We start from the raw sequence: 16,117 nt of genomic DNA, 5'->3' as shown, positions 1-16,117 counted from the left end.
GTATGATATGTCTTTAGATGTGAGGTTGACAATCGCTTCATTTTTGTCTAAAATGCATAAGCTAAAGTGAATAATGAATAAAGAAACTGAAGAACATTGTACCAAAAAAATCTGCAATGTAGTCTTCAAAAAAATGAATGTCATGAAAAATAAAGACAGGGTGAGTAACTGATGCTAGTCAAAGATATTAAAGAAACAAAGTCAAATACAATGTATGATTCTAAACTGCATCGTGAATCAGGGAAAAAATTTCTGTGAAGAAATTACTGGGACAACTGGAATTTTTGAAAATCAGACTATAAGTTTAGATAACAATATTATATAAATGTCAAATTCCCTGAATTTTATTATTATAGTGTGGTCATGGAAAAGAGTTTTCTGTTCTTTGGAGATACATGCTGTAGAATTTAAAGGTGAATGGCTGTGATGTGTGTACATTACTTTCAAATGTAACACGTAAATAAAGAGAGAAAAGAAACTGTGGCAAAATGTTAATCTGTGAATCTAGGAAAAGGGTACCAGAGGGTTCATTATTCTATTCTTGCAACTTTTCTATAGATCTGAAATTTTTTACAATAAAAGTAAAACAATGAAATAGAAAAATTAAGACATTCCTACATATATATATATATATATATATATATATATATATCTCCCCTATATATATATATATATATCTCCCATATAAAAAGCAGTAAAAGGACTTTCAGAATGTACTACCTGGGTTCTTTCTGCAAGAGGATGATCACATGAGTGTCCTGGGTCCTTGGGCCGAGATTCTATAGTATTAGAAGGTTCATCTCCAACAAATTCACTTTTCTGTATGCTTTCGTCAGGCAAAAGATGTACATTTTCTTTATCACTGTCATCCTTTGATCTTAATGCTTCTGTTGGTAATGAAGCTTTTGGCATCACTGCTGTTGATCGTGAACGAACAGGCCTTCCTCTCTGAACAGTTTCCCATCCTTCAGCATCTTTCCGTTCTAAGCAATTGAGGGAAGAAAATAAATCAAGAATTATTTAGAAGATATAAATTTTCAAAAACCTATAAAATAAAAATATTTTACAATCTAATTCTTATTGACTATAACTAAGCTATAAACGTGACACTGATTACTATGCAAAATGTATTCATGTGTGTGTACATGGGTATGTGTGTGTATTATCTAATTCCTATGACCTCACAGGGTAGGTATAATTATCCTTATCTTACAAATGATAAAACTGAGATTAAGACTGACCTAAGGCCCCACAGTCAGAAAGCAACATTTATATTATGCATACTATTACTGGTTAGGGCATAGACTTGGATTACTATGATACTGAATGGTTTGCCTTAGAAACAAAGAGATATCATTCTGCTGTTTTTGAGACTGCATCCAAGTACTGCATTTCAGACTCTTTTGTTGACTATGATGGCTACTCCATTTCTTCTAAGGGATTCTTGCCCACAGTAGTAGATATAATTGTCATCTGAGTTAAATTCACCCATTCCAGTCCATTTTAGTTCACTGATTCCTAAAATGTCGATGTTCATTCTTGCCATCTCCTGTTTGACCACTTCCAATTCGCCTTGATTCATGGACCTAACAGTCCAGGTTCCTATGCAATATTGCTCTTTACGGCATTGGACTTAACTTACATCACCAGTCACATCCACAACTGTTTTTGCTTTGGCTCCGTCTCTTCACTCTTTCTGGAGTTATTTCTCCACTGATCTCCCATAGCATATTGGGTACCTACCGACCTGGGGAGTTCATCTTTCATTGTCCTATCTTTTTGCCTTTTCATGCTGTTCATGGGGTTCTCAAGGCAAGAATACTGAAGTGGTTTGCCATTCGCTTCTCCAGTGGACCACGTTTTGTCAGGACTCTCCACCATGACCTGTCTATCTTGGGCAGCCCTACATGGCATGATTCACAGTTTCACTGAGTTAGACAAGGCTGCTGTCCATGTGATCAGTTTGGTTAGTTTTCTGTGGCAGAAAGTGAAGAACTAAAGAGCCTCTTGATGAAAGTGAAAGTGGAGAGTGAAAAAGTTCATTTAAATCTCAACATTAAGAAAACTAAGATCATGGCATCTGGTCCCATCACTTCATGGCAAATAGACAGGGAAACAATGGAAACAGTGACAGACTTTATTTTCTTGGGCTAAAAAAAATCACTGCAGATGGTGACTGCAGCCATGAAATTAAAAAGCACTTGCTCCTTGGAAGAAAAGCTACAACCAACCTAGATAACATATTAAAAAGCAGAGACATTACTTTGTCAATAAAGAACCATCTAGTCAAAGCTATGGTTTTTCCAGTAGTCATGTATGGATATGAGAGTTGGACTATAAAGAAAGCTGAGCACTGAAGAATTGATGCATTTGGACTGTGGTGCTGGAGAAGACTCTTGAGAATCCCTTGGATAGCAAGGAGATCCAACCAGTTCATCATAAAGGAAATCAGTCCTGAATATTCATTGGAAGGACTGATGGTGAAGCTGAAACTCCAAAACTCTGGCCACCTAATGCAAAGAACTGACTCACTGGAAAAGACCTTGATGCTGGGAAAGATTGAAGGTGGGAGGAGAAGGGGACAACAGAGGATGAGATGGTTGGATGGCATCACTGACTCAATGGATATGAGTTTGAATAAGCTCCGGGAGTTGGTGATGGACAGGGAAGCCTGGCGTGCTGCAGTCCATGAGGTCACAAAGAGTCGGACATGACTGAGTGACTGAACTGAAATGAATGTATACTATGTGCTACCACTGTTATAAGTGCCTTCGATATAACTCTTTTAATCTTTCCCTAAGATCAGTACTATCATTCCCATATTACCAATGAGGAAACTGAGACAAAAGGTAAAGCCAAGATGCAAGTCCAGCCAAACTGGTTCTGATGTCAATGGTCTAATGGATATGTAAAAACTGCCTCTCCATCTTTCAGAATCCAAACATAGGCCTAGCTCCAAAGTCCAAGTACTTTTCCTTTAGTACCAAAAGTACACTAACTTAGCAAAAAAGGAAAAATAAAACTATTTTAATGATCATAAGATTATCGAATGTTAATTGAATGAACACTTGAGGATCTAGTTCAGTATTTTACCATACACATAAAAAAATGAGGGCCTATGTCCAAAGACAGAGCAAAATAGCCCAAAATAAATATGAATCTTCTACTACAATGGTTCAAAATGTCACAACCTGAGGTATACACATATACAGTTAATAGCCATAATTTTTAAAAGTTCATATGCTAAAATGTAGCATGTCAAAATTAATATGAAGCTATCTAGTGCTGGCCAAGATGGAGTAGACTGACTTGTATTTCCAGGTCCTCCTTCTTACAACTAAGAACTCTGGAAAAACTCACAAAATAAGCACAGGAAGATTTTAAAAGACAGAAAGATAGGTGGACTACCTAGTGACACTGTGAGTTAAAAGCAGCATAGTAATGAGTTCTCTGTGTTTCCTAATTGTTTCCTATAAATGACAGGATGGTACAAAGGCCTCCAACCCAGAAAGAACAAGTGATACACACAAAACAGGCATCAGCAAAACTTGTTTTGCCAAGCCGAAGGGCAGAGGAAATGATGACCTAAGAAAATAATCATTTTGGCAATCCTCCTTCTATTCAGCCAACCATCAGTGGAAAACTTGCACCTCATGGTTTCAATAGGGGTAAGTAGAGAGTTGAACTTCCATTGCCCACGTGGTAGAAATAGATGGCCTGACTCCCTCACCAAAACAGTGTCAGCAAAGTTGAACAGTGAGCTGAGTTTCTACCTCCAAATGACATTAAACAAGGCAGTAGGAACTGGGTTAGTCAGCACTCTACTTTTCCCCACCCCTAGTGTCACTGGGAAACTGAGCAGCAGTGAGACTTAACGAGGAAGTGAGAGTCACAACTGGCAGACACTGATCCGCCCTACCCACACTGTCTTAAGGGTCCAATGCTGGGCACAGCCTCTACCTTCATCCAACATCAAAGACACATAGAATGAGTCAATATTCTTCCCCCCCCCACCCAGGTTTGGCAGGTCCCATATAGAAAGCTGAGCTTCCACCCTCAGCAACATCACTGCTACAGAATAAAGTAGTAGAGGACACATTTACTCAGCACATGGATCCCATTTCACATTGTGATAATGCCAGCAGGACCCACCAGAAAGCTGAGATTCCACTCCACCTTACACAAGTAAGTCAGGAGCCAGTCCCCTCTTCACTTTGGCACTCCATTGTGTCAATGGGGGTACAGAAGAGACTGAGCTACCTCCAGTAGCAGCCAAGGAAGTGGTGACAGTTAGTCTCCAATTTTGCTGAAAAGGTATCAGGGAATGTCTTAAATGGAGCACAAAGGACCTGTATGCCAACAACAAAAGAGGTAACATTTGTATGAGTGGAGTCCCAGAAAGAGAGGAGAGAGAGTGTAGGACTTAAAAAGTATTTAAAGAAAGAATGAATAAAAACTTTCTAAACTTAGTGAAAGATATAAAACTAAAGGAACTAAAAAGAAATCAAACTAAAAGAACTAAGAAATCCAAAGAAACTGATGCTAAATCACATCATAATGAAAGCTCTAAAAAGAAAAAACAAAGAAAAATTCTTAAAAGAAGCCATGGTGGGGGGACAAGAAGCAACAGGGAAAAGATAAATCATCTATAGCAGAACATCAGTTTTAATGACAGCAAATTTCTCTTCTGAAAGGCTGAAGGCCCGGAGGAAGTGGCACAACTTTCAAGGACTGAAAAAACTGTCAATCGCAAATTCTATAATCAGTGAAACTATGCTTCAGGAATGAAGAATAAATAAAGCAGTCTCAAATGAAAAGAACACTAAGTGAATGTGTCACTAGCAAACCAGCCCTTAAAGGATGACCAAAGGAAATTCCCTAAAGAGAAAATAAATAAGTTTTAAAAAAAGAACACAGACCAAATTCTCCAACCCAAAGATTCAGAGTGGCATACTAGATAATAAAACAAAAGCATACAGTTATAACTGGAAATGGAACAACAAACTGGTTCCAAATAGGAAAAGGAGTACATCAAGGTTCTGTATTGTCACCTTGCTTATTTAACTTATATGCAGAGTACATCATGAGAAATGCTGGGCTGGAAGAAACACAAGCTAGAATCAAGATTTCAGGGAGAAATATCAATAACCTCAGATATGCAGATGACACCACACTTATGGCAGAAAGTGAAGAAGAACTAAAGAGCCTCTTGATGAATGTGAAAGAAGAGAGTGAAAAAGTTGGCTTAAAGCTCAACATTCAGAAAACTAAGATCATGGCATCCGGTCCCATCACTTCATGGCAAATAGATGGGGAAACAGTGGAAACAGTGGCTGACTATTTTGGGGGCTCCAGAATCACTTCAGATGGTGATTGTAGCCATGAAATTAAAAGATGCTTACTCCTTGGAAGAAAAGTTATGACCAACCTAAACAGCATATTAAAAAGCAGAGACATTATTTTGCCAACAAAGGTCCATCTAGTCAAAGCTATGGTTTTTCCTTTAGTCATGTATGGATGTGAGAGTTGGATTATAAAGAAAGCTGAATGCCGAGGAATTGATGCTTTTTCAACTGTGGTATTGGAGATGACTCTTGAGAGTCCCTCGGACTGAAAAGAGATCGAACTAGTCAATCCTAGAGGAAATCAATCCTGAATATTCACTGGAAGGACCAATGCTGAAGCTGAAGCTCCAATACTTTGGCCACCTGATGCAAAGAGCTGACTCATTAGAAAAGACCCCAATGTTGGGAAAGACTGAAGGCAGAAGGAGAAGGGGATGACAGAGGATGAGATGGTTGGATAGCATCACCAACTCAATGGACATGAGTTTGAGCAAGCTCCAGGAGATGGTGAAGGACAGGGAAGCCTGCAGTGCTACAGTCCATGGGGTCACAAAGCGTCGGACATGACTGAGGGACTGAACGTTACAGGCCATGCCATTACATGATTCACTACGTGGAAGATATTTTATTTCAAAGGAAAAAAATACTTACAAAATGCTCATTCTTGTGACCAGTATATTAACTCATCTTATTTTTTAAATATTACGACTGTTACTACACTTATATTATACTTTAAAATAAGGACTAGATGGAACCTGTTACCTATTATTTGAAAAATCTGCATTTTGAAATCTGCAAGGGGAAAGCATGCTTAAATTTTTTGTTGTTTTCTTAACCTTTTTACTACTTTTTCATAATTTTATTATTTATTATATTTATATATTTTATTATGAAGATTTTCAAATACAGTACACAGAAAATAGTATTATGAAGTCCCCACTCTAATCATTAAGCTTCAATAATTATCAACATTCTGCTTCTCTTATTTCTTCTTCCCTATTGTTTTTTCTGAAATATTTTTTTAAATTTTATTTATTTCTGGCAGTTCTAGGTCTTCATTGCTGTGAAGGCTTTTCTCCAGTTGCAGAGAGCAGAGGTTGCTCTCTAGTGGAGGTACCTAGGTTTCTCACTGGTGTGGCTTTCCTTGTTGTGGAGCATGAGCACTAGGGTGTCAGTCTCAGCAGCTGTTGCCCATGGGTTCAGCAGCTGTGGCTTCCGGGCTCTAGGGCACAGGCTCCATAGTTGTGGCGCACGGGCTTAGTTGCTCCGCAGCATGTGGGACCATCCCAAATCAGGGATCAAACCTATGTCTCTTGCTTTGGAAGGCAGATTTTTTTTACCATAGCGCCACCAGGGAAGCCCTGTAATATTTTAAAACAAATCCTAGAAACATCACTTCTCCTGGAAATATTCAGTATGTGTCCTTTTTTTCTTTAATACACTTTTTTAAAACATCAGATTTTTTTCTTTCTGGCTTTGCTGGCCCTGTGCTGTGCAGGCTTTTCTCTAGTTGTGGTGAGCAGCTACTCTTTAGTTGTGGTGCACGGGCTTCTCATTGCAGTGGCTTCTCTTGTGGAGCACAAGAGAAGGGTGTATGTGGCTTCAACAGTTGAGGCACATGGGCTCTGGATCACAGGCTCAACAGTCGTGACACAGAGGCTTAGCTGCTCTGCAGCATGTGGGATTTTCCCCATCAAGGATCAAAACCTGTGTCTCCTACTTTGGCAGGTAGAATTTTTACCACTGAGCCACCAAGGAAACCCAGTATATGTCTTTAAAAGATAGAATTTTTAAAATATAACAACATCATTAATATAACCAGCAAAATCAACACACAGAAATCCCTTGCATCCCCATACACTAATAATGAGAAAATAGAAAGAGAAATTAAGGAAAGAGTTACATTCACCACTGCAATGAAAAGAATAAAATATTTAGGAATATATCTACCTAAAGAAACTAAAGACCTATATATAGGAAACTATAAAACACTGGTGAAAGAAATCAAAGAGGATACTAATAGATGGAGAAATATACCATGTTCATGGATTCGAAGAATCAATATAGTGAAAATGAGTATACTGCCCAAAGCAATCTACAGATTCAATGCAATCCCTATCAAGCTACCAACAGTATTTTTTACAGAGCTAGAACAAATAATTTCACAATTTGTATGGAAATACAAAAAACTTCAAATAGCCAAAGCAATCTTGAGAAAGAAGAATGGAATTGGAGGAATCAACCTGCCTAACTTCAGGCTCTACTACAAAGCCACAGTCATCAAGACAGTATGGTACTGGCACAAAGACAGAAATATAGATCAATGGAACAAAATAGAAAGCCGAGAGATATATCCACGTACCTATGGACACCTTATCTTTGACAAAGGAGGCAAGAATATACAATGGATTAAAGACAATCTCTTTAATAAGTGGTGCTGGGAAAACTGGTCAACCACTTGTAGAAGAATGAAACTAGTACTCTTGCCTGGAAAATCCCATGGACGGAGGAGCCTGGTCTGCTGCAGTCTGTGGGGTCGCGAAGAGTCGGACACGACTGCGCGACTTCCCTTTCACTTTTCACTTTCATGCACTGGAGAAGGAAATGGCAACCCACTCCAGTGTTCTTACCTGGAGAATCCCAGGGATGGGGGAGCCTGGTGGGCTGCCGTCTATGGGGTCACAAAGAGTCGGACATGACTGAAGTGACTTAGCAGAACACTTTCTAACACCATGCACAAAAATAAACTCAAAATGGATTAAAGATCTAAACGTAAGACCAAAAACTATAAAACTCCTAGAGGAGAACATAGGCAAAACACTCCCTGACATACATCATAGCAGGATCCTCTATGACCCACCTCACAGAATATTGGAAATAAAAGCAAAAATAAACAAATGGAACCTAACTAAACTTAAAAGCTTCTGCACAACAAAGGAAACTATAAGCAAGGTGAAAAGACAGCCTTCAGAATGGGAGAAAATAATAGCAAATGAAGCAACTGACAAACAACTAATCTCAAAAATATACAAGCAACTCCTGCAGCTCAATTCCAGAAAAATAAACGACCCAATCAAAAAATGGGCCAAAGAACTAAAGAGACATTTCTCCAAAGAAGACATACAGATGGCTAACAAACACATGAAAAGATGCTCAACATCACTCATTATCAGAGAAATGCATATCAAAACCACAATGAGGTACTATTTCATGCCAGTCAGAATGGCTGAGATCCAAAAGTCTATAAGCAATAAATGCTGGAGAGGGTGCGGAGAAAAGGGAACCCTCTTACACTGTTGGTGGGAATGCAAACTAGTACAGCCACTATGGAGAACAGTGTGGAAATTCCTTAAAAAACTGGAAATAGAACTGCCTTATGACCCAGCAATCCCATTGCTGAGCATACATACCGAGGAAACCAGAATTGAAAGAGACACGTGTACCCCAATGTTCATTGCAGCACTGTTTATAATAGCCAGGACATGGAAGCAACCTAGATGTCCATCAGCAGAAGAATGGATAAGAAAGCTGTGGTACATATACACAATGGAGTATTACTCAGCCATTAAAAAGAATACATTTGAATCAGTTCTAATGAGGTGGATGAAACTGGAGCCTATTATACAAAGTGAAGTAAGCCAGAAAGAAAAACACCAATACAGTATACTAATGCATATATATGGAATTTAGAAAGATGGTAACAATAACCCTGTATGTGAGACAGCAGAAGAGACACAGATGTATAGAACAGTCTTTTGGACTATGTGGGAGAGGGCAAGGGTGGGATGATTTGGGAGAATGGCATTGAAACATGTATAATATCATATATGAAATGAATCGCCAGTCCAGGTTTGATGCATGATACAGGATGCTTGGGGCTGGTGCACTGAGACGACCCAGAGGGATGGTACAGGGAGGGAGGAGGAAGGGGGGTTCAGGATGGGGAACACGTGTATACCTGTGGTGGATTCATATATATGGCAAAACCAATACAATATTGCAAAGTAATTAACCTCCAATTAAAATAAATAAATTTATATTAAAAAAAACTCAAAAACAATCAACCTCATAAAAACCAAATACACAAAAAGAAAAAAACAACTAAATTATGAAATTAAGTTTAACAAAAGATTTTTGATTCCAGATAATTTAACTGGCTCACCCTTAGGAACACTATGATTAATTACTTTATAAAGAAAAACAGCCCTTTTTGAAAGCTTCTTTATAGAAAAAAATACTGCTTAAAACTTGGACCGAATCCATTAACCAATAAGATGGCCAATACAAACATTATCACACAATTTTTTTAAAAAACCTGAAATAAATGAAGCAGTTCAAAAGAAGAGTATATCAAAATAGAAACTATAACATAGGTCTATTAAACACTAAGAAATTAGTTGTGGACAAATGACATTTTTAATGAAAACTTCAATAAAAACTATATTGAAAAATCATTCCCATAAATAAGGATACTTCTTAAAAACAATAAATCATTATTTAAACTATCAGAGAACTTCTAAATACTTAAAATAATTTCAGAGATGTGCCCAAAGCTCAAAACTATATTTCACACCACCGTTTTTACACTGCAGAATTTTCACAAATGTCATTAATAAAGTAGTATTAAATTCAAGTCAATAAAACCAATAATTTAAAAAGCACTGGGATAATCCTAACCTAACTGTTGTTATCATTTTTATTTAGCACTATATTTAATTCACTAATATTTTGTTTGTGTTCAAGATAAAATGTTGCTTTATTGTAATATCCTTTTAGGTTTTGATATTAAGGTTATACAATGATCTCTCATTTATTCTGAGGAAGAGTTTCCCTAAGATTGAAGCTATCTTTACCTAAAATCTTTGGAAGACTTCACAAGTGAAGCCATCGTGACCCGGAATTTTCCTTATGAAAAAATGTTTCACTATTAACCCACACGCTCTTTTATACTTATAAGTTCCTTCAAGTTTTTCTAATTCTTGCTCTGCAATTTTTGTTACAATTTTCAAGTTATTTATCAATTTCTTCTAAGTTTCTAAATTTAGTGTATAATATTGGTCATAATTTTAATATTTGTGGGATCTCTATCAATGCCCTTGTTTCATTCCTGGTACTAGGCCTTGTCTCCTTTTTTTCTTGCTATTACTAAAAATCTGTTAATTTTATTAGTCTATCTGAATAATTACATTTTGGCTTTGTTAATTTCTCTGTGTTCTCACCTATAAACCTTTTCTTCCCATGTTCCTTGGGTCTAACTAGTTCTTTTCTAATTTCTTGAGATGGACAAAATGTGGATTATAGGTTTTCCTTCTTTGTAGTTGGTATAATTGAGGCTAGAAATTTTCCTCAAAGCATAGCTTTAACCAGACCCAAAGATTTTTAAATGTTCATTTTCTTTCAACTGACATTTTCTAATTTTATTGTGACTTCTTCCCTGACTTGTGGACTTTGCAGAAATATATTCCAAAGCTATAAAAATTTGAGAATTGCACAGCTATCTTTTTATAATTAATTTCTAAATTCATTCCACTGTGTTCAGACAGAATGAGTTCAATCATCTAACAGCTGTTGAAACATTTAATGGCTCAGCATGTCAATTTTGGTAAATGTTCCATGTGTGCTTGAATATGTATTTCAATTTACAGTTACAGCCGTAAGAAAATAAGTAGCCTGTATTAAAATTAATCTTCCTGTCAAACACAACTACAAGAGCTAGACAAAATATAAAAATGAATTGTTTAAAGGCACTGGAAAGCAACCAATATAGGCAAGATTTGAGGAATTACAATTCCTGAGAATAGAGGCAACAATATTAGATCCACATTCACCCTAGAATTTTCCCTGAAGACTGCTGGAATTCACAGTGCAGGCAAAGTGACTCCTTGTAGAAACCACAGTCCTATCTAGCTCAGACAGATACTGAGTTCATTGAATCTAAAGCAACTGGGACTTCAAGGAAAAATAATCATAGAGAGCAGGGAACTGAAGAAGAGTAAGCCAAAAGAAATCTGCATTCAATCTTCCCTTAAGAAGTCTGACAACTGCTAAGCTTTGCATATACAAGGCAAGACTCCAAGAAATCCAGAAGAAAACAGCAGCTGGGGTGCTAACGAGCTAAGCAGATATTGTAGCAACTGTACAGTGCTGAGGAAACAAAAGCTGGAATTCAGGAATGAAGTGGTGTTGGCAAACACCCCAGGTTTTCAGTTAAGACCCCAAAAGGAACAAGAAAAAACTAAAACATATCAACTTTAATAAAACCTCAAGGCAAACCCTGACAGGATTAAGGTGCTCTGTTTGTTCTCTTATCTCCATAAAAAAATACATTTTTAGAAAAAGCCCTTGTAACCTTTAATACACAGTGTTAAACATTCAATTAAATATGTGGCATACTAATAAAATAACTGAATAATAAATGAACAACAAAAAACTGAAAATTCCCCAAAAATGTTTTTCAAAGTAACAAATCCATGGATAGTTCAGACATTTTACTTCTTAGACACAAAATTTCTGAATAGCTGTTATTAATATATTCAAGAAAATATGGATTAGACATACACAACAGAGGATTAGTGCAATAACTAGAATACATATCAATAAAAAGTTTCCAGACTGAAGCATCGGAATGGAAAAGAAAAAGCATTATTTGTCAGACATATCAATTACATAAAGCTAACTAATCAAGTTGTTTGGAGTTTTAAATTTTACTGATCTTTATCTATATGTACTATCAGTTGAGATAGTTATGTTAAAATCTCCTGGTATAAATACAGACTTTTTTCAATTTTTCCTTTCAGTCCTGCCTGGTTTTGCTTTATATGTTTTAAAAATATGTATATACATGTGTATGTCTAAAGCAACTTAGAATTACTTTATCTTTCTGATGAGATGACCCTTTAGTACTGAAAAAAAAAATCTTTCTTTAAAATGCTTCCTGTCTACTCCATTTGTCTGGTTATTCTAAAAATACTAGTTTTGATTTGAATAGGATATGTATAGAATATCTTTCATCTTTCTCTTTTTCCTTTGACTTTTCCTTGTCTTCATATTGAAGGTATATCTCTGGTATGTAGAATACAGGTTTATTTTTAATTCAGCTTTATAATTTTTGTTTTTAAAATTTAGTATTTAGACCATTTATATTTAACGTAGGGACTGATACAATTGCATTTACTTCTAATACACTACAATTTGTTTTTTATTTGTCTTATCTGTTTTGTGTTTCTTTTTTCCTCTTCTCAGGTTTTCTTTTGGATTAATCAAAAGGATTATTTAGTTGAACATTCTTTTATTCTTCTTTTTTGCTTTCTTGAGTTCATAACACATCCTTGACTTATACCTAATACAAATTATTTTGTAACTTCCTAGATAATGCTAGATAATACTAGATAATGTAAACTCCATTTTTCTGCTCCTATCTTTTGAATTATAGTCATAAATTTTCATTCTACATACATGTCAAGCTCCACAAGACATTGTTCCATACAGTCAATACACATTTAATGTTATCTACATGTTTACTCCTTCCAGTGTTCTTCATTCCTTCATGTATTTCTGGGTTTCTATCTGGGATTATTTACGTTCCACCTGAAGAACTCTGCAGCATTTCTTTTAGTGTAAGTCTGCTAATTACAAATTCTCTCATTTTCTATTTATCTAGAATTACCTTTATTTCACCTTCATTTTGAAGGTTATTTTTGCTGGATGTAGAATTCTATCTTGCCAGTTATTTTCTTTCAGCACCTTAAAGATCTCAATCCACTCTCATCTGGCTTTTATCTGCTATGAGTTTACTGTTGCTCCTTTGTAAAGGCTTTTTCTAAAACTCTGATTATTTGCAAAGATATTCTAGTATTTTTAGTATATTGCATTTAGATGAGATTTATTTTGTATTTTTCCTACTTGGAGGTTTACAGCGTTTCTTGAATATAAGACTTTATGTCTTTTGCAGTTTGGGAAAATCTTCAGTGGTTATTACCTCCTCAAATGTTGCTTTTGCCCCATTCACTCCATCCCTTCACAGACTCCTCTTACATGTGTGCCTCTTATGCTCTTCTCTGCATTCTGTTTCTTTTCTCTTCATGATTTAACCTCAGTATTTTCTGCTGCTGCTACTGCTGCTAAGTTGCTTCAGTCATGTCCGACCCTGTGTGACCCCAGAGATGGCAGCCCACTAGGCTCCGCCATCCCTGGGATTCTCCAGGCAAGAACACTGGGGTGGGTTGTCATTTTCTTCTCCATTGCATGAAAGTGAAAAGTGAAAGTGAAGTCGCTCAATCGTGTCCAACTCAGAGACCCCATGGACTGCAGCCTACCAGGCTCCTCGGTCCATGGGATTTTCCAGGCAAGAGTACTGGAGTGGGGTGCCATTGCCTTCTCCAGTATTTCCTACTGACTTAGAATTAATTCAATACTAACTCTCTTAAAATTTTAAATCTCTTCTAACATGTGCAACCACATTAGCTGCTTTAAGAATTTCACTTATCTTTCTGGATTCCTCTCTTACAGAACACTGTGACCATGAAAAAATCTGGATTGGTTGCTCCCTAGACATGCACACAGCGAACATCCTGGGATCACCACCGCAGAATTATTACCTTTGCCTCTTCTCTGTGCTGGCTTCTCTCTAGTAGTGACAGTGTTGATGAAGTTAAAAAAAAATGTTAGGATCTTGCATGTTTGAAAATGTCTTTACTCTCACATATAATGGATAATTTGGCTGGACATGGGATTTTAGCTTTGAAATTATCTTCCTCCAGAATTTTGAAGACATTGTTCAATTTTCTTGTAGCTTCTAATAATTCTGCAAAAGTTTATTTTTTTTTTGATTGATTCAGAATCAATTCTGATTCTTGGTCATTTGTATATAAACTGATTCTTTTCTATTTTTAGAGCCTCTCATCATCTGTATTACTCATAAATTTCCCAACAAATTTTTATGTCACTCTACTTTCATCCATTACACTGGATATTAATGGATGGCCCTTATGGTTAAAAACTTATTATCTTCACGTTAAACAAAAGTTTCTTTAATTATTTCATGACTTCTTCCTTTATTTTTCTATAGCTCACATTATTCAAACAGGGAATAGTCTCATTAACTATTTTTATATAAGAAGACTAAAACTTAACATCTTAAAATACTAATCATCTCATTTCCATGAAAACCTTTGAGTTAGGAATCTGAAGAGTGCTCAGTTTTTGTGGGGGAGGGTAGGAGGGTACTCTTCTCATCTCCACATGCTGTTGGCTACGGTGATTCAACTGAAATCAGAGAGTTCATGATAGCCTCACCACATTCCTAAACTTTTGATACTAGTTACTGACTGAGATAGTTCTTCTCCTGGCCACTTTCTCTTCATATGGTCTCTCATTATTCACCAGCCTATCTTGGGCCTCTTTACAGGGCAGCTGGCTTCTAACAAGGAGAAAACTGGCGCTGCAAGGACTCTTTACCAGCTAGGCTGGGAATTTACTAAACGTCACTCTAAATACATTCTATTGGTCATATCAAGTCACAGGACCAACCAAAGACTTATGGGGAGAAAAACAGACTCTACTGCTTGACAGTGGGAGTGGCATGCATGCACGTGGGTGAGAGAAACTGCCGAGACCCACTGTCACAACAGTCTGCCACAATTCACGGCCTAGCTTCCAACTGCCAAAGTCTTCCAGGACTACCAGACATTCATCCAATTACAGAATTGGCCTCAAAGACCAGTATCTCGTGATCTATACCAGATCTGGATGAGTTACTCAGGTGTGGGTTCTCTTGATCTGGAAACCTTACAGTTCAGTAGGAGGAGAGGGTTTGAAGAGGAAGAAAGATTGAGGCGTCTTAACATTATGAATAGTCTTTCACTTAATGTCTTTATTTTCAATATAATACTCCCATCTTTCAATGTAGCTGGTATCCCTCAGATCAAATACTATCTTTGTACCTTCTCAACAGAATGAACCTCCAATATTTTGCAGGGTGAGTGAGATACATCTACTCTCATCCTACTATTCAGAGTAAGGAAGAATTGAGGAAGATTCAAGATTCTTCTTAACTTATAATCTCTATCTATACTCTCACTTCCAAAGATACCTGCTCACACCAGTTTTTGACCTTTTGGAAGTTATGTGGAACAAATTCGATTACTTGACATTGACAGCTGTGCCTACTCTCAGAGCTGAGGACTCAGCTAGCTTACTCAAATGTCACCACTGGTCTTTCTACTTTCCAACTTTTCAAATTTTGCTCATATCATCTCTTCTCCTGTCTCTTTTTCTTTAAGTCCTTCCATATCATTTCAGTTGAGTTTGGGAAAAGAGTAAGGTAACTGTTTGTGCTCACTTTGTCATCTTTAACAAAAATCAATTTTACAGCATATTATTAAAAACTCAAGTATTATAGCTACTGCAGTTATAAATTAAACTTAAGTTATACACCATAATTCAGTGCACAGTTCAGTTGCTCAGGTCTAACTTTTTGCAACCCCAGGAACTGCAGCACGACCAGGCTTCCCTGTCCATCACCAACTCCTGGAGCTTGCTCACAGTGCACAACAGTGCATCAAAATCCCGAAATGGAAAACTAAAGTGGTCAAAAACAAAATTCCCTGGTACATTAACAATATTATTTTTCAGTTTAGTCATAATTAAGATCAACCATTTCACTTCAACCAAATGGGTCACACTCATAAATACTGCTTTAAACAAAACTATAATATGTCTGTAACATCTTACAGAAAAACCCAAATGAACATTTTGGCCAACCCAATATAATT

General features: G+C 36.7%; 1 protein-coding gene across 3 annotated transcripts in view; it reads right to left on the bottom strand.

Annotated features, from left to right (window-relative positions):
- Window positions 1–16,117, bottom strand: part of SCAPER (S-phase cyclin A associated protein in the ER) — a 389,138-nt gene that overhangs the window by 291,616 nt on the left and 81,405 nt on the right. For all 3 annotated transcript variants that reach the window (XM_040257316.1, XM_040257318.1, XM_040257317.1), the window contains exon 9: window positions 721–983. In XM_040257316.1, coding sequence (XP_040113250.1) covers window positions 721–983 — 263 coding nt within the window. The remainder of the gene's footprint in view (window positions 1–720; window positions 984–16,117) is intronic.

This window comes from Oryx dammah, unplaced genomic scaffold, assembly GCF_014754425.2.
Source record: "Oryx dammah isolate SB20612 unplaced genomic scaffold, SCBI_Odam_1.1 HiC_scaffold_16, whole genome shotgun sequence".
In the NCBI taxonomy this organism is placed as follows: domain Eukaryota; kingdom Metazoa; phylum Chordata; class Mammalia; order Artiodactyla; family Bovidae; genus Oryx; species Oryx dammah.
The sequence above is the reverse complement of the archived record's forward strand: the minus strand, read 5'-3'. Positions and strand labels throughout refer to the sequence as shown.